Source organism: Seriola lalandi, unplaced genomic scaffold (assembly GCF_002814215.2).
Source record: "Seriola lalandi dorsalis isolate HSWRI2012SDOR001 ecotype SW California unplaced genomic scaffold, Sedor1 jcf7180002054914, whole genome shotgun sequence".
Classification (NCBI taxonomy): domain Eukaryota; kingdom Metazoa; phylum Chordata; class Actinopteri; order Carangiformes; family Carangidae; genus Seriola; species Seriola lalandi.
The window spans coordinates 1,156,700-1,176,960 of NW_019525466.1; the positions used below are offsets into that span (position 1 = coordinate 1,156,700).

At 40.0% G+C, this 20,261-nt stretch overlaps 2 protein-coding genes across 4 annotated transcripts; one reads left to right on the forward strand and one right to left on the reverse strand.

Annotated features, from left to right (window-relative positions):
- Positions 1 to 3,607: 3,607 nt before the first annotated feature.
- Positions 3,608 to 15,927, reverse strand: rcc1l (RCC1 like). 3 transcript variants are annotated; one of them, XM_023430953.2, is made up of 12 exons: positions 15,756 to 15,926; positions 14,287 to 14,572; positions 13,383 to 13,512; positions 12,940 to 13,068; positions 12,081 to 12,147; positions 11,490 to 11,541; positions 11,099 to 11,183; positions 10,219 to 10,400; positions 9,405 to 9,492; positions 7,929 to 8,102; positions 6,658 to 6,743; positions 3,608 to 6,151 (listed from the first exon to the last, which is right to left on the reverse strand). In XM_023430953.2, exons 2-12 carry the CDS (start codon positions 14,569 to 14,571, stop codon positions 6,074 to 6,076), a joined length of 1,356 nt encoding a protein of 451 aa, XP_023286721.1. In that variant the 5' UTR covers position 14,572; positions 15,756 to 15,926; the 3' UTR covers positions 3,608 to 6,073. The 3 variants fall into 3 exon arrangements, with proteins under 3 accessions (XP_023286721.1, XP_023286722.1, XP_087025905.1); XM_023430954.2 differs by lacking the exon at positions 15,756 to 15,926 and adding an exon at positions 15,667 to 15,750; XM_087169779.1 differs by lacking the exon at positions 3,608 to 6,151 and having other exon boundaries at positions 6,713 to 6,836; positions 15,756 to 15,927.
- A 1,445-nt stretch (positions 15,928 to 17,372) lies between these two features.
- Positions 17,373 to 20,030, forward strand: LOC111673237 (TLC domain-containing protein 5-like). The gene is made up of 3 exons (XM_023430943.2): positions 17,373 to 17,526; positions 18,495 to 18,690; positions 19,483 to 20,030. Exons 2-3 carry the CDS (start codon positions 18,501 to 18,503, stop codon positions 20,028 to 20,030), a joined length of 738 nt encoding a protein of 245 aa, XP_023286711.1. The 5' UTR covers positions 17,373 to 17,526; positions 18,495 to 18,500.
- The last annotated feature ends 231 nt before the right edge of the window (positions 20,031 to 20,261 follow it).

Genomic DNA, 20,261 nt, shown 5'->3' on the forward strand with positions numbered 1-20,261 from the left:
TTAAATCAAGACTGATCAAGCCTTATTGTGTATCTGTGTTTTCTGGTCTCTTTCAACGACTCGATGATCGCGTTGCTCACAGTGTGAACCCGCAGTAAAGACCCGACGATAAACGCAATGATGAAAAAAAATGTTTGCATCTGCAGTAGTAATAAATTACTGAGCCACTTTTGACAATGTACTCCAATAATGACAGTGCGAGTGTGCTGAGCATAAGCTACGCTTCACACAGGGGGAGGGACGTTTCCCTCGGAGCCCTCGTGTCCCTTTAGCTTGAAGCTGCCCCTCCCCTGCCCCAGTCTGCACTTTAATGCAGGTCCCGCCCCCACAGGCCTGCTGTCATGATGTGAAAACGGGGAGGGTATTTACTTTAGAAAGATCCTGTCCAGATGGGGAGATTTCTGTTGGTCTTAAGCATTTGGTGATAATGTTTTTCTTTTTTTCTTTTTCTTTCATGATACCTTGCACCTAACAGCAACCTTTCTTCTGATCAGTCTTGATTAGTAGAAACCCTGTATTTATCAGTGTTAATACATGAGGAAGGTGACATTTCTTCTGATTCCATTTCAAAGAAAATGTTAAAAGCTTTTCATTTGGAGCTTCTTGTGTGGAAAAAAATAAATAAACAAGCTTTTTTTTGAGCTTGACGCGTGTTCAGTTTTTACACGTGTCATTTTTTACTGTCTTTACTTTGCAACGGGGGGATTATCTTCTTACTCAGTCTGCTCTTCAATCAATAAACTGGTGAAATCGTCTTCAGAGCAATCACATTATCCAATCAAACCTTTTGGTATTTCAAAATATAACAGTAAACATTAACAGTTAACAGTTAATATACCATGAATATCAGCCTTTAACAAGCAGCGTTGTTTCCATGGCAAGGGAACAGAATAGTAGCTGTAAGGTTTCGGCACAACCTGGAAAAAAACTAAATAATACAGCACAACACAAATTGTAAGTGAAAGATCATCTGCCAAGTCATTTTGTGCCTATAATAACCTGCCAAACACAAACAGCAGCAGTGATGATGCCTTGACTTCCACTGACAATGTTTGTTACAGCAGCGCTGCGTCAAACCAGCAGAGACTTGTTTTCCTCAAGTGAGAAGACACTTTCTAAACTCTCTGCGGTGTGACGCACTCACGATATTTATAATCTGCAGAACATAATACATCTTTTTTTCTTTTCTTTCATGAGACGTATTGGTTAAAAATACAGATACTTTCAAAGCTACAAAATATTATAATCATTAAATCAAATAAATGCTAATACTGCAGCAAGATGGTGAGATTTAAATTTAATTTGCTGTGAATATTCATGCTCCCCAAACGTTGATTGTTTTTACTTCAACCTTTCTCTCTAAAGCCAAAATGCACATGTCTATAAAGGAATCCTAATCTAACGGGCAGATTGATGTGAAATCCATGGTCCCCAGAGGCAACATTCAGTCTCTCTCTACCACCAGCCTGAGGACAAAATGTATAACACTTAAACTGACGCTCATAGACTGAAGAAGGAATCAGGTTAGGTACAGGTTAGTGTTAGGGTGAGGTGTTGGGAGGAAGGCGAGAGTTGACACATGCCAGACTATCACTGAGCGCTCGTGTTTTATTTTAAAGCCTTAAGGTTTAAAGAGCAGCCACTGTGTCCACAAGTGGCAGGATTATAATGCTAAGACTCTGTGTAACAGTAACACAAGTAGCGAAGAGAAGAGTCATAAAGAGTCATAAAATGACTTTATGATGATAAAGCAAATTTTCTATCATTACCCGTGAGCTTGTGGCAACACCAGATCAAGTAAGGCTGTAGCTGCAAAACTGCTGAGTCTACTGGAAGTCTGGGAGTCTACTTGTTTTTATCGATTATGACTTTAACTTTTCATTTGTAAAACAATAAATGTGCAATTTCTTCTCTCAAATGTTGTATAGTCTTGATTAAATGCCCCTCTGGACTTTTTCCATCTTTCTCATAACAGCAAAACCTCCAACTGATTCAATCAAAATCTCTTCCTCGTTCATCCGCTCAACACTTTCATATTGTGCAGAGTAACTGCAGCCTCGAGGAGCCACTAGTGGGGTTTCACTGATGTAGTGCTGGTGTGATTTGAAGTGTAACTTTTATGTGAAAACTCACATTTAATGCACACACCTGCCCTTCTGTCTGTGTCCTCACTGCTGGACTGGACCCCGCTGATCCCCTCCCTGCAGCTCCAGCCTGCAGCAAATGGATGACAGCAGGGAAGACTGCAGGTATATCAGTTGTCTGTATTATTTGACCTGAGTAAACAAAGCAGAGAACAGCCAGGTCCTTGTATCCCTGCGCGGGCGCCTCCACACGCCGCCTTCTCTCTGCTTCAGCTCACTTCAGGGAGGAGGAGGGCCGCTCCAGCTGCAGCAACGCTCTCTGCAGAGCAGGGTTAAAGGCAGACATGGTATGTTAGTGTTTCCCCTCCTGATCATCTTTCTCCTTACATAATCCCCCTGCAGTTCAACTGCGCGGCTCACTGGCTCGTCAGTAAAGGTCTTTACTTACGTCTTACTTCCCACTCACTACAATTAAAGTTACAAGTCAAAACTCCAGTGGAGCAGCAAATAGAACAGCATCACTTCACCCTGTTGAACAATTCACATTCTGTTCAGATGCACAGATAGTGGGATATCAACAACAACAACAACAACAACACATTTTCCTGTGTCACACTCAAGTCATAATGTACTGCTCACTGGAGTCAACTCACAAGATTTCTGGGTGTTAAAGCTCAAACTTTCCACAGTTTTCAACATCCACGGAGCACGAAAGTTCATTCACGACCTCGAAGTCAGTGGTTTAACAAGAACCTGTCACAACTCAAGGTTCACTTACTGGCCTTCTCTGAAGCTTTCATGCAGGATCTTCATCAGAGGATGGAGTTTGCTTCGTGTTAACTTCAACAAGAAGTCCTCAAAGTGCCTATTCCAGAAAAACAGCAGAAGAAAATGCAAATTAAAATACAAATGAATGTGCAAAATTTCAGCGATTCCACTGCAAATTAAAAATGCACATAAACACAGTTGGATGGAAACGTACTTACTGCGATACAGTTGAAAGCTCCAGATAGTAGTAAGAGGACCTTGAATTGGGATTGTTATACAGTCAACACATCAGTTTAATGCAAATGATAGGAATGAGGCGTTCAGGTGTAACACGAGGCTTGAAGAATGACTCAAAACATCAAAAGGCTTTGTGGAAAATGAGTTAAAGACGCCCTGTGGAGTTTTCCTGTAAACAAACAAAGTGTTTACGTTCATTGTTCCTCAACAAAAACACAGTGTGTGTCCTCGAGGTCTAAGAGACGGTGCATCTCCTTCTGTATGAAACAAATGCAAAGCCAATTTAAAAAAATACAAATGTTTTGAATCCTTGTTTACATTAATGTTTGCTCGCTTACACTCTTCTTCTTTGCCACGACCATTGACGTGTTACCTCGCATGAATATAGCATGAAACAAACTGCAGGAACAAAACAGAAGCACCTGTTAAAACGCGGCTGTGGCGCTGCGGTTCCTCAGGACTGAGCATTTTTAAGAACACAATAAGTCTGGTGAATGAACAAGGACAGAACCAGTAGGTGTTTTTAAAACATCGCTATTTACAACATTTATTGGTAATAAATCACATACATACTTTTTAATCTTGTGCATTTGCTTGTTTTTAATGTCTTTTATCACTGCAGCACTTCTTTTATTCTTTTAAAATGCTCTCCTGATTTTATGACTTCTTCAAATATTTTTATTTTTATTCGTTCAAATCCACTTTAAATGCTTTTTTAATGTCATCTCAATGTTCTATTTTAATGCATTTCCATGCGTCTGTAAAACACTTTAAATTGCTTCGTGTCTGAATGGCGCTATATAAATAAACTTGCCTTGACTTTAAAGACCTGGATTATTGTTGCAGTTGATCTGAATAAGCAGTGGGGGTTTTCTTTGCTCATTAAATTTAAAGATAACTGAGAAGAATTTGTTGGGTTTGACCCACAAGTTAAGCTACAGCCACATTTATGAGATAACATTGACCCTAAATACCAGGTTTGTGCAAACACAAGTATGTCAGTCAAAAAATTTCTAACAATTACCCTCAAATACTCAGAGTGTGACAAAACAGCTGCGGAAAACTGAAGAAAATCAGGTTGCGCATGTTTTATGCTCACTGAATAGTTTTGTCATAAATATATTTCCATACTCTCAGAGCGCCCTCGACTTGTCACCATGATGAATGGCCCAAAACACAGGAGCTCAATGGGGAGAGAACAAACCAGGGAGAGAGCACGGACTTCAGCTACAGTCACTGTACTGTAAGAATTAAACTGCCCATCAACTATTACAGTTATAGACGAAGTTAGTCAGGATCAGCTGCTAAATTAAATCCAAACAGAGAGTGAAAATGATTTAGAATAATAATAATGTGACGCTTTATTTTATAGGTCCATGATTTCCTAATAATTTCTCGAGTCTGGGTAATTTGGTAATAATCAGGAGGAAAATAGCAACAAAGCTGTGAGACTGTTATTTGAGTATTGAGTTTGAAACTCAGCTTCAATATCTCAGGTTTGATGTTTTCAACAGAACAGAGAAAGTAAAGGGAACTTAATTTTGCCTGCAGAGTAAAGTCACTATCACCATCTATAGTTACAGGATATTGAATAAGTTATTCTTACTTATTATTTTAATCGTCTTACCCTGTAACTGAACTAATTGACTAACTCTGTCTCACTTATAATTGCAGTGTCTCCCAGGAAACTTTCTACAAACTTATTAAAATTTTTTGATAAAGCATATTTAGTTTGTCATCAAACTAACACCGCGGGTGAGTTAACCCTCGGAACACATGCAGACCAAATATAACACTTAATATTGAAAATCTTGATGCATTTCATTGATATGACGATAAATGTCAGAGCAGCTTGATCTTTTCGGGCCATCAGGATGCCATGTTTGTAGTTTTCCGCAGCTCCTAAAAACCTTTTATATGCACAACAATCATGCACCGTTGATGACACGAGTTCATGTCGTAAAATTGATTCTTCAAAACCCGTTTTCTCCCTGGCAGAGTGTCCTCACCTCTATTTGCAGTCGGCAGGGAGATGATAATCTTTTTGTGGATTGTTTTGCTGTCACAGACTTTTCAAATGGTCCAGTGTTACACAAGCCTTTGATTGGCCGGGAGAGATTTAAATTGCCACAACACATTGTTCAAACTGCAAGAGTCTGATGATTCCACGGTGAATCACTTAATTCACTGAGAACAGAGAGTATTTTTGTGTAGCGGCAAATCAACAACATGTCAGAGGAGACAAAACATGATTTTACAGAGTTAACTACCTGATGGGTAGAAAGCTTGTCCAGTTTATTACAGGTTTGGTCTTATTTTCATAGTTTTTTGGCTTCAATTTGAATCAGTAATGTTGCCTTTTTAGTTCCCAGATGAACTTGGTGGGGACTATATTATCATAACTGATATGAATGATGGCTGTGTAAATGAAAATGAGTATTTTCATTATCATTTAATCTGCAGTGTAGTCCATAAAATGTCAATAAATAGTGAAAATGTGTCCAAAGCCCAAGGTGACGTCTTCCCTTGTTTTGTTTTGTCCAAGACTCAGACATATCCAGTTAACGCTGCGAGACAAACAGCAGCTCCTCACACCGAAGAACCAAAGAATGATTTGCATTTTTTCATTATTTTGCTTGGGAAATGGCTAAATCAATTAATCAATTGACTGACTAATCGTTTCAGCCGCGGTTGTGATAAAACTATCCCTCGATGTCTGTCCCGTGTGACCTTCATGCAGGATAAATTGAACCGTGTCTGTGACACTTCGCTGCAGAATCGACTGCGCTGCTCACTGCTTGACGTCACCGCAGGACGGAGGGACACGAGGGTTCGTCGCCTGTGGAGAGCAGCTGGCTTCAAGACTCCAAAGCGGCCCTGATCGGCTCCCTGAGGCGCCCGGGGGTCAGCGGGGGGGGGTGAGAGAGGGGCGGGGGCTCAGCCAAACATCCAGCCTTTCATGCTCGGCTGGGAAGGACCAGAGCTCACAGGAGGGACTTCACCAGCGCCACCATGTGGTCGACTCCGCACGCTACATCCACCACTTGACCCGGAACAGTCACCTGAGAGTAAATCACACAGGAGGGAGGAAAATACAGTTCACTTGGTTTAACTTCAGATTCAGTAACAGAAAACCTGGTGCACCTTCCACACACACTGACGCTGCGAGGAACATTTATTTTGTTTCTTGCTCTCTGAAAGCGTCTATAGGTGATGAAGGGATTTCACACTGTGCCACACTGAGAACAGCGAGTGCAAGACCTTCAAATCCTGTTACAATATTGTTATCGACAGTTTGCATGAATGACTTTATCACATTTATTTGCAGGGCTTTGAATGATGAGAACCAGCTGGGAAAATATCCAACTTTAACTCCACTTCCGCACACGTATGAAGAAACGTGGACATGCATGCAGTGTGTGCATTTTATTTTGATAAAGAAAAACGTAGGTGGGAAAAAAAACAAACTTCCAAGCTCACAAATTGGTTTGCTTTTTCCTCTCCACAGTACATCAGCCGCATGTTTGACTCTCTGTGTTTGACTAATATTGAATCAGTGTTGCCTTACCCGCCATGGGAAGTACTGGTCGTCTCGACTGCCGATGCCCAAACATCCTCTCACATTCTTCCCCCAAACGAAGAGCTCGCCTCGATCTGCAACGCAACCATCAAACCATCAGCACGCCGTGAGGCCGAGCACCTGCTGAGCCTCAACACGGACCAGCTGCGGGCTCAAACAGCTTCTACCTTTTAGTAGGATGAGTCACACAGAATATGATTTAAAAAAAATAAATAAATAAAAACAACAATAATAGCAACCAGGTTTCATAACATTCCTGCTTATGTCTTACCACAAAAATCCTTGTCTGAACAACAGCTTCTTTTAGACAAAGAGTTAAATCTGTGTTTGAACAAATTTTAATATCACAACACAATAATTACATATACAGTAGATTTTTGTCATTGTATACAACACAATAGCAACAAGGATAGAATCAATTTTTGTTTACAATAAACAAATGAGATATAATGTTAATTAGTGAGTTTTGGAGCTGCTGGTAGGTGGGTTTTCATTGTTGGACACAGCCAGGCTAGCTGTTTCCCACTGTTTCCAGTCTTTGTGCTAAGCTAAGCTAACTGGCAGCGGGATGTACTTTTATATTTAACAGATTGGTATCGATCTTCCCAACTACTGTTCCTTTAACGGTTAATGCTCCAAATCTCTGTCTTAGCACAGGTTTCTCCTCAAGTTAAGTAAATGTACTTAGCTGCTTTCCACCACTGACTAAACCCAAAGAACCAATTATTGATTTTAGGAAATAGCAATTTAAGTTACAAAGAACAAATACTTGTGTCTTCACTTTTAGTGTTGTTGTTGGCTGCTTTGGAAGCGTGATGTGAAAAAAATCTTTTCCCTCGATCCTCAACTGTTCGTGTCATCAACATGAAGAGACTGTGCGCCTCCTTTCAGTCCTGACGAAAAATTGACTTTATTTTTAAAATTCCGGTCCATAAACAGCCTAAATCACCTGACTACAGTAAACTGCTTCCCCAGACACCTGTATCTCTCTTTTAGCACTTCAGACAGGATGAGACGGAATGACTTTGTGGTTTATTAGTTTTATATTTCCATCTTTTATCTTTGCTGGAAAGGAAAAAAAAAAGAAAAAAAGATGATACTTTAAAGCTGAAAGCAGTAAAGTGGCTTCAGTAACCCTGGTGTACTGCTGATCTGACACACAGATTTCACCTAGTGCATCATTAAGTGCAACTTAAGTGGAGATGCATTAAGAGTTTGTTCTTCAGACATCCTAAACGTGACGAGACAAACATTCTTACCTGTTACTGCAGCAAAGTGGGTGAGGCCACACCTGATCGTGGTGACAGCGACTGAAGGGTTAAACTCTGAGCGTCCAAACAGCGTGGAGGGAATCATCTCCGGGGTTGAGGACTCTGATAGCTTTGGGCCTTTTCCAAGAATGCCATATCCCCATACAAACACCTCTCCTTTTTCTGAAAACATTCAGAGACACAGAGACAGACTTAGGCTGATATTTATATACCAACATGACGAAACAAAAGCTAAAGACACGGATAAACAAGCAGATTTAGCACCAAACACAAAGTACAGCTGCGGCTGCTGCAAATCTCATTAGTTTTGCAGGTATTTTTTCATGGACTTCAGTATTGGACAAACTGAAATTTGGACCTTTTGATGGAGCAAGAGAGAAAGTCAGACGATCATCAAAGTTATTCTATTCACCCAGAGGGAAACATGAATGTGACTGACATGTTAGCCACACAGCTAGTAAGCTAAAAACACACTTGTTAAACAAAGATGTTTTTATGATCCGGTTTATTAATAGTTATGATCAGGGCTAATATTTATCAAACATGTCAGAATCCCTCCCAGAGTGCAAATGAAAGTTTATTATATTTATGGAGCTTCCTGCATTTATTCTCAGCAAGGACAAGGACTCCAAGAAAGAGAGGCATCACTGCAACACTTTTTACGTGGTTAAATTAAAGATATAGTAATATAAAAATAGCTGAAATCTCATACACTAAGTAAATGTACTGTACATATTACAATTATAAATAGTAGGTAATTTGACTCTACTGTGTGACACATGCTCACCTTGTTTGATAATAATGACTCAGCATCTCACACATATTGAGCAGAATTGCACAATAGCATAGGAGTGACTGAGAAAACATTTTCACTTCTGAACCTAAAAGTAGAAGCGAAATGTGTCACTGACTGTGTCACTTAGGTGTAATTTCCTGCTCTGAGACACTTGATAAACACAGGCCCTAGATGTTGAAAAGCTGTGAACAATAACACTCCCTTAAAATAGTCCCATCAATGACTGCAGAGACTGTTTTGGGAAATTAGCTTGCCGGTCGACTCAGCACTCATTTGAAAATGGCACTGACAGAAGGAAAAAAAAAAACTACAACAAAATACGAAGTCTGGATAAGTAAAAGCTCAGTTTTTCTCTTTTTACACACTTATACCTGAAACAGTTATTGATTTTCCTGCCATAGTGTCAAAAAGGTAAATTGAAAGACAAGCCACTTTCCCAGAAACACAGAAGTGTGATCTGTGATGCCACCGTGAGGCAGTGAGAGGAGTCACTCCTCTGACGTCAAACTGTGAACTGAAGTTGATTTTAACTGCTCTGCCATCAGGTCAGGAAGCTTGACTTTATCCCAAAGACCCACTAAATCTAAACAGTGAGTCTCCCAGTCGTCTGCAGCTCTTCATGCTCACATTTACACAAACTGTTTTCAGGTGTATTTGTATAAACTGACCGTTGAGAACGGCCACCTGCGTTCCTCCGCATGCTGCCTGAACCACCTTCCCACAGCCTTTCAGAGGAAGACGTCGAGGAGAGTTGATCTGAGAGATGAAGAGAAGATTAACGTGGGCTTAAGTGAGAGTGCACAGGTGGTTAAAGACAACCTGCATCATTCGATCTTCTCATATTTAGAATTAGGTATGACGGAAATTCACGAGTGGCCCAGACCTGCAGAACAAGTCATGTACAGAAAGTAGCCTTTCTCCACAGGAATAAAAAATGATGTTTTTGGATTCATTAATGTCACTTCTGACTGTGAAAATTGTTTTCATCTGTTGGTTTACAAATTTTAATTCTGCTAACTCACTGTGAACTTGTTGTTTACTCTTGGGTGACATTTTTTTGAATGAAGGTTGAGAACGGGAATATCTGGGTACGTCGATCATGCACATGGTCAGGTGAACCTCCTCGTGAACTGGCGCCATTCATCGAGGTGAAACAAGCATTTTTAAAAGTACAAGTTTGTGCAGTTAAGAGAGTTTGCTGAAGCCAACTTGAAACACTCGCACGAGCATCTCTTATGCCTCAAAATGCTGAGATATCATATCTTGTGTATTTGACTACTGACTGCTGGACAAATGACTGACAGGTGGAAAGAACCCAACAGAGCCTTCGAGCAAGTCCTTCAGTAAAACAAACCTTTTAGGAGTCACAGAGAAATCCTGTTCATATATCAAAAGAATGTATGACAACACTTCAGAAGATGACAACTTTATGCTCTCCTGTTTTTCTGTATTTGAATCAGCTCCCTCGCTACACCTCCTCACCTGTGTGGCCTCAGTGACCGAGGACAGCTGCAGGTATTCAGAGTTGCCCCATCCATACAGCTGTCCATCTGTGGAGACGGCCAGGCTGCAGTCTCCGTACGTGTTGATCTGCCGCACCTCCACGCCCGCCAGATCCCCTCCCACTTCCACCGGGGTGGAGGTGACGCTGTGGTGTCCCAAACCTGGAAGACAAGAAAGTGCAACAATCAAAACTGCAATAAGTTAAATTTTGGACTTAAGTCCATAAGAAAGTCTCAGGAATATCGCTCTCGTTGATTAAGAGTAAATCCTAGATGACGACGGAGGAGGGCAAATAACTTCTGAGACATGTTTTTAATAATATATAATAATACATTATCTGAAGTAATCTCAAAGTTCAGAACAGCGGTTCATGGTTGTGACGCATGTTTTTCCTGTTTTCTTGTGTGGTTACCTCTCGATGACATGAGTAAATACTGAACATGCCCTGCGGTACTTTGAACATATAAATGGAATAAATTACAAAAGATTTAAAGATGTGAAAGTCTAATCCCACTGAATGAATGAAAACATTTATTTTTTATGCTGCTTGTAAGTGTTTGCTTTGTTGTGTGTCATATCTCTGCTGTACTTCTCTTGCTAGACTCTGATCTCTTTTACAAAAGATCTTTATCACAGTGAAACTATCTGATTAAATAAAAGATTTAACAATCTAAAACATTATGATGCAAAAGTAGTCTGGTTTGGTTTTACAGTGTTTAGATGTAAAATAGTTGGCTACTGTCTGTGTGTTCAACCTCACTGTAGCTGAAATGGTTACTGTGGTATACTACAGGAGATTTTTCATCTGGCTTTCAAGGTTAAAAGGGCCGACAGGTTCTTCTCTGTGAAGTGCACTGACCCGTCTGTCCATCTGCGCCCCATCCACATGCGAACACTTTTCCTGTCTCGGTGAGGAAAAGACTGTGATCCTGCCCACACGCCACCTGGAAGAGAAGAGAGGCATCTTCAGTGATCAGATCCCATATGAATGGTGTTAAAACGACATTATATCTACATGTAAATGCATCCTGCACACATGATTATAAAGGCAAACGCCAACGCCAAAGTGGTTAGTCTGACATTTAGCCACACTATATTAATGTGTACACTGGGCAGGTGTCTAATCCAACTGTATCTGTACATAATCTGGGTGAGCGTGCACCCAAAGGTCTGATAAAGGAAAGAGGCAATGAGATATACAACAACAAAAAACCATCTGCCGTTACTGTTCGCAAAGAGACTGCACTCACCTGGGTGACCCTGCTGCCGAAGCCTTCTATCTTGTGAATGATGTGGCTGCCACTGTTTGAACATGAGACATGAGAAATAACCGATCCATCACTCGAGGACAGCAGCGTCCCCAGAGACAGGTCACGTCCTTCCTTCTCTTTCAGCCTTCATTCAACGCCTCGCTTGCATTTGCACGAACATAACTCACAGATAAACAATACATCCAATTCAAAACGCCCGTGACATGAATCATACTTTTCAGTTCAAGCTTCGGGAAGTCAAAGTCAGTAAATCTTGACTTTAGAATTTCTCATCACTGTATGTGTGTTCCCAAGGTCAAGAATGAACCCCAACGCTTAAATTCAAGCACTTCTCAGACCTTTAAATTTATGACACTGTTTCTAGCTGAAGTGAGGTCGTGCAACAATAAAACTGACTGCTTATGGGAAATAAACGCATTATAAAACAGTTTTGTTTAAGGACTCATGGGGAAATTCCAGTTATGCACAACCTGGGTCTTATTTTCTTAGTGTTGGTCATAATTTCTATATAAAAAAAATCAAGTAAAATGATCTGTTGTGCTGTTGTGTGCAAAGAGTATTAGGACACACCTGTAGACTTCATCTTCAACTATCTGCCTCCCACACTGGCCATACGCATTGTTGCCCATACTGAAAACTTGGAAGACAGAAACAGAACAGCGTCCTTTGAATTATAATAGACACAATGACATTGTTATTGGTTTTATTCATCTTCAAATAAAAAAGAAAATTTACAGGAGAAAATTTTTATACCTGGAAAGAATGAGGTGATAAACTAGTGCCATCAAAGAGTCTGAGAAACAGCTGCTGAGTTTCATTTACACAAGCCCTGTCCCATTATTTACACTTCCCTGAGTGAAATATCTTTTCCTTTTAAAGTAAAAGTTCTTACTGGGTCACAGCCATAAGACATACCATTTTCCCCCATGACATGTTATTTTCTTTCATCTGGCCAGACTACATTTAATAACCTTGGTATTCAACACCAAACAGCGAAGTAGATGCAAGATTAAACATGTAAAGACCTTAAATGCAGTGTGATGGGCCACTCTTCAATTTGAAAAATTCAAATCATAATGAAAAGCAAAAGTGCCTTGAACATGTTCTGTAAACAGATTTAATTTTTAGAACATTTGTATGTTAATTTAATGAAGGTACCAGAAGATCCTAATGGGTGTTTTCAGTTGAGATTTAGCAGCTGTCTGATAATCATTAATTTTCAGTGAGAGGTGGGTGGGGGATGGAAAAGGACACACAGTGCAACAGGTGGTTGCTAACAACAAAATACCAGGTGTTCTTTCTCCTCTCACAAACTGTGACGAACACTCGGCTGTAAAGTCGCCTCTAAAAAAGCCTCAAGTTCGAGTTCTTTCTCCATTATCACTGCGGGTCTGGATTCATGCTGCTGCAGGAGGTGCGAGTCTCTTACCTCCCTCTTGATCAGTGAGGACCAGGGAGTGAGCCCGGCCACACGCAACCTGAACCACTTTGGTCTTCACAGGCTCGACGAGAGGCAACGCCACCGGCGACGGCTCCAAGATGTAGTCATAACTCTGATCTGTGAACAGGGCATCACACAGGGGAGGGACGTAAAACAGGGTGCAGGATGTTATTTGATGAACCAACAGATTTGCCGTGATCTGTCACTTATCAGTCAAACAGTGTGGGCTATAGTGTGATATTAACTGAGGTAGCTGTGTGCACTGTATTTAGGCAAGGTGCAGGACAAAGCAGAGAGTCCACACACTGGATTTTAGATCCCAAAAACTATATTTGGCCTAGATGACAGAGAGACACCAAATTGTTTACGTCATGCTGATGTTTTAATTACAATTTTTTCTACTTTTGTATAAACAGTCCAGTTTCTCTTACGGCGGCTGTGTTGGGTGCGTTGGAATCCCAGCTGAGAGTCTTTGTTCAGGCCCATTCCCCAAAGCTTGGACACATCTTTGGTGGAGGAGGCGATGAGAGTGAAGCCGTAACCACAAGCAGCGGAAGAGATCTACGACAGAGGAAGAGTTCAGCCTTACAATCTATTTCAACAGTCCGTACCTTCTCATAATCACAGTCTTTTCTGTGGACATGGAAGATGAAGACTTTGGGCTCTAATGCATCAGATGATTCATTTTAATGTTTTTCAATAAGAGTAATCTTATCCTCATCATCATTTCAGACAATACTGGGGCTGGTTCAGTATAAAAGGAGTGACTTCCATCACCAGCAGGCTTGCCGTAATGTTAGTAATATAAGCAATCAAATATTTATCAGTAAATTATTCCATTACACCCTATTATGCCTTTACAATAAGAAAAGGACCGGTGTCTGTGAGGCAACAGTGTTAAATATATGTAGCTGACAATATATAGAATTTCGTAGGAATACTAGCAAAGGCAGAATCGCTTCTAACATACTATTTGAACAGCTTATTCATAATGCTTTTCTTTTTTCCCTTCATTATGAAAGGGAATTGGAGCTCTACTTATTACTGGAGTAGTGAGTGAACATAATACTAAAATATCAACCACCTCTGAAGAAAAACATTCAATCCAAATGGGACTTAAGATATCATTTTTGCAAACTAGAACTATAATGGTATCAATAATTTGCACTTGGTGGATAATTAAAAAGGCAATATTGCTTACAAAAACAAAGTATATTACGTTTTAAATTGGTCGAGCCACACTGCTTATTACTGACAATAAATCAGACTCAGCATTTAGTGGGGAGAGAATCAATACAAAACCCAAATACAGCAGTTTTCCACAGATGATTTTACCTGCTCTGCAGTCTCCAGGCGGTAAGGAGTGAGCTGGTATTTACGGGGCTTCTTCCTGCCACTGTCTGGTACTACAAAGCTGGGGATACCCAGAGCACCAGTAAAGCTAAAGCCCCACACAAACACTTTGTGGTTGGGCTTTCTGTGCTGGCCGACATACTGGAACACCGGATCACTGCTGCTCTTCTCCTGCGGTCTGGATGCTTTACTGAGTGTCGCATAACCACAGACTCGAAGCCCTGTCCTCATGTGTTGAGTGCACAGTCGCACACAGGGAAAAGCCATTCTTTAAAATGAGACAGGAAAAGGTAAAAGAACTAGTTTAATTAAATGGATGGATCTACTGTAACTTTCGTAAAAACAGATTCAGTATAAATCACAAATGTACAATCCACAAAACACAAACCCATTTACAACCCTGTTACTGTAGTTATAACATAATTTTAAACATCTATTTTTATGAAGGGAGGTTTACTTTCATGATTTTCATGATTTCATATATCAGAATAGAATTCACTACTAATTACTAACTAGTAGTTGTTTTTCATTTGATTAAGTCAGTCAGGGATAGAAAACATATGGGTTATATGTAAAAAAAAAAAGAATCACATAGATATGTTTAATATATGTACATATACAAATTTTACTATGGGTATTTCACACTGTATATGTTATAAATGTATATCTTCATATATCCAGGGGATGTATATACTGTATGTACTAGCAATATATCCCCTTATAGGTGAGATATATGGCAACATCACTCTTGATATAGGAACATATATGTCATATATTACATTTCTGTATGGGTTGCATTACCTTACCCGCAGAAATAATAATTAAATATGACAAATAGAAATGTTGAAAATGTATAAATTATTTAAATAAATCTTTGAAAAACATATCTTGTCTGGTTATGAATGGTGACAACATTTCAGCTGTAGTTTTAACGGACAACGTAAATTAACTGCAGCCTACGTTGAAATCTGTGCGTTGTGTATTCCGTTAGCTTGCACGGTCAAATTAACGCTAGCTTAGCTTTGCGGACACTAAACATTTAATATTGTGAGACTTTAAAGACACTAGTGAGTGGTGAGGGCCTACTGATAAATTCGGCATGTAGCTAACCTATTTAGCAGCTCTATATTTTAGCTAAGCATCACTCATGTCGTCAGTTAACAAGTTAACGTTAGCTAACGGAGACTGACACCGACGAACGAAATAACGCGTGAAACAACGGTTGTATCTTTACGTTATTCTAAAATAAGTGAGGGTCGGTATGCATGATCAATGCCGATTTGGAGAGCAGCTCCAAATTATCCGTATAAGATAACACAACATGTCTTATCAAAGTAATATTTATGAAAATATACAGCGAACCTTTAAATTGGCAGTAATGTGAATACAGTTTCTCCTCGTGTTCTGTCTCCTTCCCCACACGCAGTCACTGAACTCAACACTGAACCTACCTTTTATTCCCGTTAGACCGGAGTGTTGTTCAGTGTCTCGTCTGCTGAAGAAGTAACTTTAATTGTACAGGCGCTGAGATAAACCAACTGACATAATTTCACTTCAATGTCATTATCGAGCGTGTTTATTTACCTTAAATTAACCTAACCCCGGAAGGGAAAACTCTGTTCTTGCTGCACAGTTCCGCTTCCGCTCCACGTTTTAGACGAACATGGCGCCACCTGCTGTACAGGAGGATGTAACAGCATGACCTCTGCATGGCCGGGTTAATCTGCTTGAAGGCAAAAATGAGCTGCTGGGCCCCTTATAACTGCTTTGATATCAGGTGAGACTGTGCTTTTGGAAAGTATATTCCCAAATAAAATTACAATTGCACAACAATTTTAATTTAAGGTCTAATTTCCTGCCTTTTAAAGTTTTTTGAAGATTTATTCTTTTATCTGTTTATTTGTGTACTTGGACTCTTGGGGCCCTTTAGAGATCTGGGGCCCTGGGGTAAATTGGCTGCTTTGTCTAATTACCCACCACATAATATTTCTTATTTTATATCAGAGTATATTCTACATCTTCTGAAACACATTTCAGAAAATATTCACACATTTTGGAATTACAAATGCTCAGACTTTCTGTTAATCTAGGAAAAAAAAGTCATACAGTAACTCTTCCTGCATTTCCTTTTCTTTTACTGTATCTCAGTGATTCTACTTAATCTTTCCAATCAATATTTTTATTGTTGTTATTGTTTAGTATTCCTCATCAATATCATCTTACTTGTCATTAAAGAGATGGAGTATTTCTACTATTTACTGTAACAATGGGGCAAAACAAGCATTGTGCAATAAACTTCCTGTATCCATTTATCTCCACTTAGACTTGTGCTGTGTCATACACATTACATAATAGAAGAAAAAGCCAACTTAGTGAATATATCTGTGTGAGATTTAACTGTCCAATGCTGGCCAATAAGCTGCTCTGGGGTCAGATTAGAGCCACTCTGCAAGTGGGTTAATGCTGCAGGACTTTGTACACTGCATAGATTTGATCAATGCTGTGCTCCCATATGTGTCACTCACCTATTTGCTCACAGATAGCCTGCGACACTCTTCTCTACTGAACTGTGTGGAGAGATTTACATTAATATGACACTGTGTTTATTTCCTACAGAATAAGACTAAGTTATTTTAATTTTAGATCAGTTCAGGCGAAGTTAGTTGAATCTCACTGTCTAATGGAAATTAACCAATTTGCATGAGGAAATAATGATAGAGATATAACATTAAATAGTGTTCAGGGTCTGACACATGTGCCGGGTGTGTTTTAAAACCTAATTCAGCCGTCCTCATTATATCACTGATCGTGGCTGTTGATCCTGAGGAAACACACATTTCAGTGATATGATCCAACTTCAGTTTAGTTTTACTTGATACAGCTGCAGGTCTGCAGCCTCGTATCAGCCGCGCCGTCTAAAAGCAGGTATCTGTAGAGGAGTAGGGACTGTAATCCTTTAAGAGGATCAAGTCTGAGATCCAGGGGGAAGGGATACAGGATCCAATAACTGTCTATAGTAGCCGGCACATGGCATTTCTGTCATCTTGCCAGACTGAACATGTGTTTATTTGAAATGTGCTGAGCTTTGGTGGAGGGCTTTTTTTTTTTTTTTTTTGCCTTTTTACCTTTTTACGGAACATAAACAGTGATGGAGGCCAAGGCTGCAGTCATTGTCTGCATGTTTCCTGAATTTGAGGACAACTGAGGGGAGCAGGCGTTAAGGTAATCCACAGTATGTGAGTGCAGAGTACTTTGCACACATCACAGTTTGAATTTAAAAATCACTGGGACAAAACTGACTGACTCAAAAGCCACATAAAGCCAGTGTTAAGTGATTTTTTTTTAACTAACTTAACTTATAATATGGTATGGTTAATGTGTTATAGTCTCTAAGTTTACATGTTTGTTACTGATTGAGTAACACTTTGTTTTTTACTTTAAACCCCTCTATTTAGCATTTAGTATGGTTTACAAAACATTATAGTGTAGTTGTAAACATTCATTCATTCAGTCATTTGTTATCTCTTTATACACCAGCCTCCACTTATAGGTGGCAACAGAAGTAGTTATAGAGCTATATAGTTGACAAATGTGTTAATAAACACTTATGTCTGTGTACAAGTATGTTAATCTGTGTTATAAAGTATTCATTAAAGGTTTATACCATATACTGTTTATTAATGCTTAATAGGTTGGGTTTAATAATGTGTTGCAATTCAAGTTAATCAGTTTTGAGTACGACATGTACATTTTTTTCTACACTAAATATGTGACAGTTTTATGGTAAAATTTGAGCCTGTTGTGTTTAACACTGGGTCATAATAACCCAGTGTTAGACACCATTTAGTTTAGGTAAATAATGCAACAGTAATGTAAAAAGAAATAACACTAATATTCTCCCAGTGAGTCATTGATAACAAAATTAAGTGATAATGCATTTGTTGAACGCCTGAAAATATAAACCAATCTGCTAATGGTTTAGTTACTTAAGGGCCTCTTTACTTAAGTGTAATGTAATCTAAAAGAACAATAACCTCCTTAATAATGAGATATGATCTTAGTATATTTTTAAATATGTTTCAATTAAATATGCATGAAGATTAAAACTGACACAATGAAAAGAAAGCACAACAAGCTGAGGATATGAGCTTGATCTGTGATGTTGAAATCAGTCCCATCGTTCCACACAGACAGCCATGCCAGTACTGGAGGTGATCTGCAGCCTGATTGGCTGGCTGTGTCTCTACCTGTTGTTCTGCTGTACCTTCACTCAGCGGGGGCCCGAGTGGAGCTGTCGCCTGGTCACTTTGTGCCACGGGGTCGTCATAGTGCTGCTGACGGCGTATGTTGTTTTCGTAGACGGACCCTGGCCCTTCACACATGCAGGTCAGTGGTGTAAAGCAAGTATCAGGTGATGAGCAATATATACAAAAACAAACCAAATGCATCTTAGGTTCCCATGTTAAAAAAAAAAATGTTATGACTCTGTGAGATTATGTTGATTGTAAATCATTCTGCAAGTGCTTTAAAAAGGCTATAAATAACAGTTAGTGCTATTAGTGGCCTATTCCTCACTCGAGGTTAAACAAGCTCAGTAACACATGGATGTTCAGCAGGGACACGGAGCAACTAACAGTTTAAAAGCAGTGATAAGTGTAGTAACTCACCAGTTCACTGATCAGCTTTGTGACTTTAACTCAGTGTTCCTTCCTCAAAGTGCAGAAAAATAACAGACTGAAATTCTAAGTATTAAAGTCATTATTAAAGTCATTATTAAAGCCTGTCTGGGACTTTATTAAAATGATAATGTAATCTTGAAAATCTAAATCTACAATAACATTGTAATTTTTCACATTTCACAGTTTATTTACAATATGTAGTTTACATCTCGCCTGAGTTTTTCCCTTGTGTTACACACACACTTAAAGCTGCACTTGTTTATACTTGTATATTAACAAGGGATCAAATGACGACATGCAACGTGAAAGAGGCCGCCCGACTCTGCAGCTTCCCTCAGGACAGTGGATCATTTTCTCATTTTTTAGCTCATTGTTTTATCTTTGCAGCTCACAACTTAGAATAATAACTGCGTTATGGCTCAAAGCAGGAATTTGACTTTGAACCCTTACTCTTCACATTACACTCTCTCTCATCTGACCCTGTTCCTGTCTGTTCCAGGCACGGAGAACACCGAGCTGCAGATCTTCGCCCTGGCCGTCTGCCTCGGCTACTTCTTCTTTGACATCGGCTGGTGTGTGTGCTACCACACGGAGGGCCCCGTCATGATGGCCCACCACGCCGCGAGCATCTTGGGCATCCTGCTGGCGCTGCTCATGGGAGTGTCGGGCTGCGAGACCTGCGGGGTTGTCTTCGGCAGCGAGATCACCAATCCCCTGCTGCAGACCCGCTGGTTCCTCCGCCAGCTGGGCCTGTACGACAGCCTGCTGGGCGACGCGGTGGACCTGCTTTTCATCCTGCTGTTCGCCACTGTGCGCGTGGGAGTTGGCACGGTGATGTTCTACTGCGAGATCACGTCTCCCAGGACCTCACTGATAATGAAGCTCGGCGGCGTGGTCATGTACGGACTGGCCTGGGTGTTCATGGTGGACATAGCCAGATTCGGCTACAAGAAAAGTAGAGCCAAGTATAAACGGTGGATAGAGAACCAGAAGCTCAAAGAACTCAACACACGAAAACTGGACGGACAATCAGACAAGAGTGACTGAAGGAATGAAGGGCCTCACAACTTGTGTGCTCTGTCTGTCCATACCTGGGCCTCTGCAGCTTTAAAGGTGCTATATACTGCAGCATCATTACTACATATTTTCATCATATATAGTATCAATATCCAAAAAAAACATGTTTATCACCACCTTGCACCAGCCTTGCTTTGCTTTATGGCTTGAAATAGGAACTTACAGTACAACGTTTGCACTGCAGGGGACATGTTTTTAAAG

Coding starts and splice junctions, on each gene's coding strand:
- rcc1l (XM_023430953.2), bottom strand. CDS start 14,571: ATGGCTTTTCCCTGTGTGCGACTGTGCACTCAACACATGAGGACAGGG. Junction 12,148..12,939: donor CCTCACTGATCAAGAGGGAG/GTAAGAGACTCG, acceptor CTGTCTTCCAAG/TTTTCAGTATGGGCAACAAT. Junction 8,103..9,404: donor GCAGGTGGCCGTTCTCAACG/GTCAGTTTATAC, acceptor GAATGTTTTCAG/AAAAAGGAGAGGTGTTTGTA.
- LOC111673237 (XM_023430943.2), top strand. CDS start 18,501: ATGCCAGTACTGGAGGTGATCTGCAGCCTGATTGGCTGGCTGTGTCTC. Junction 18,691..19,482: donor CTGGCCCTTCACACATGCAG/GTCAGTGGTGTA, acceptor TGTCTGTTCCAG/GCACGGAGAACACCGAGCTG.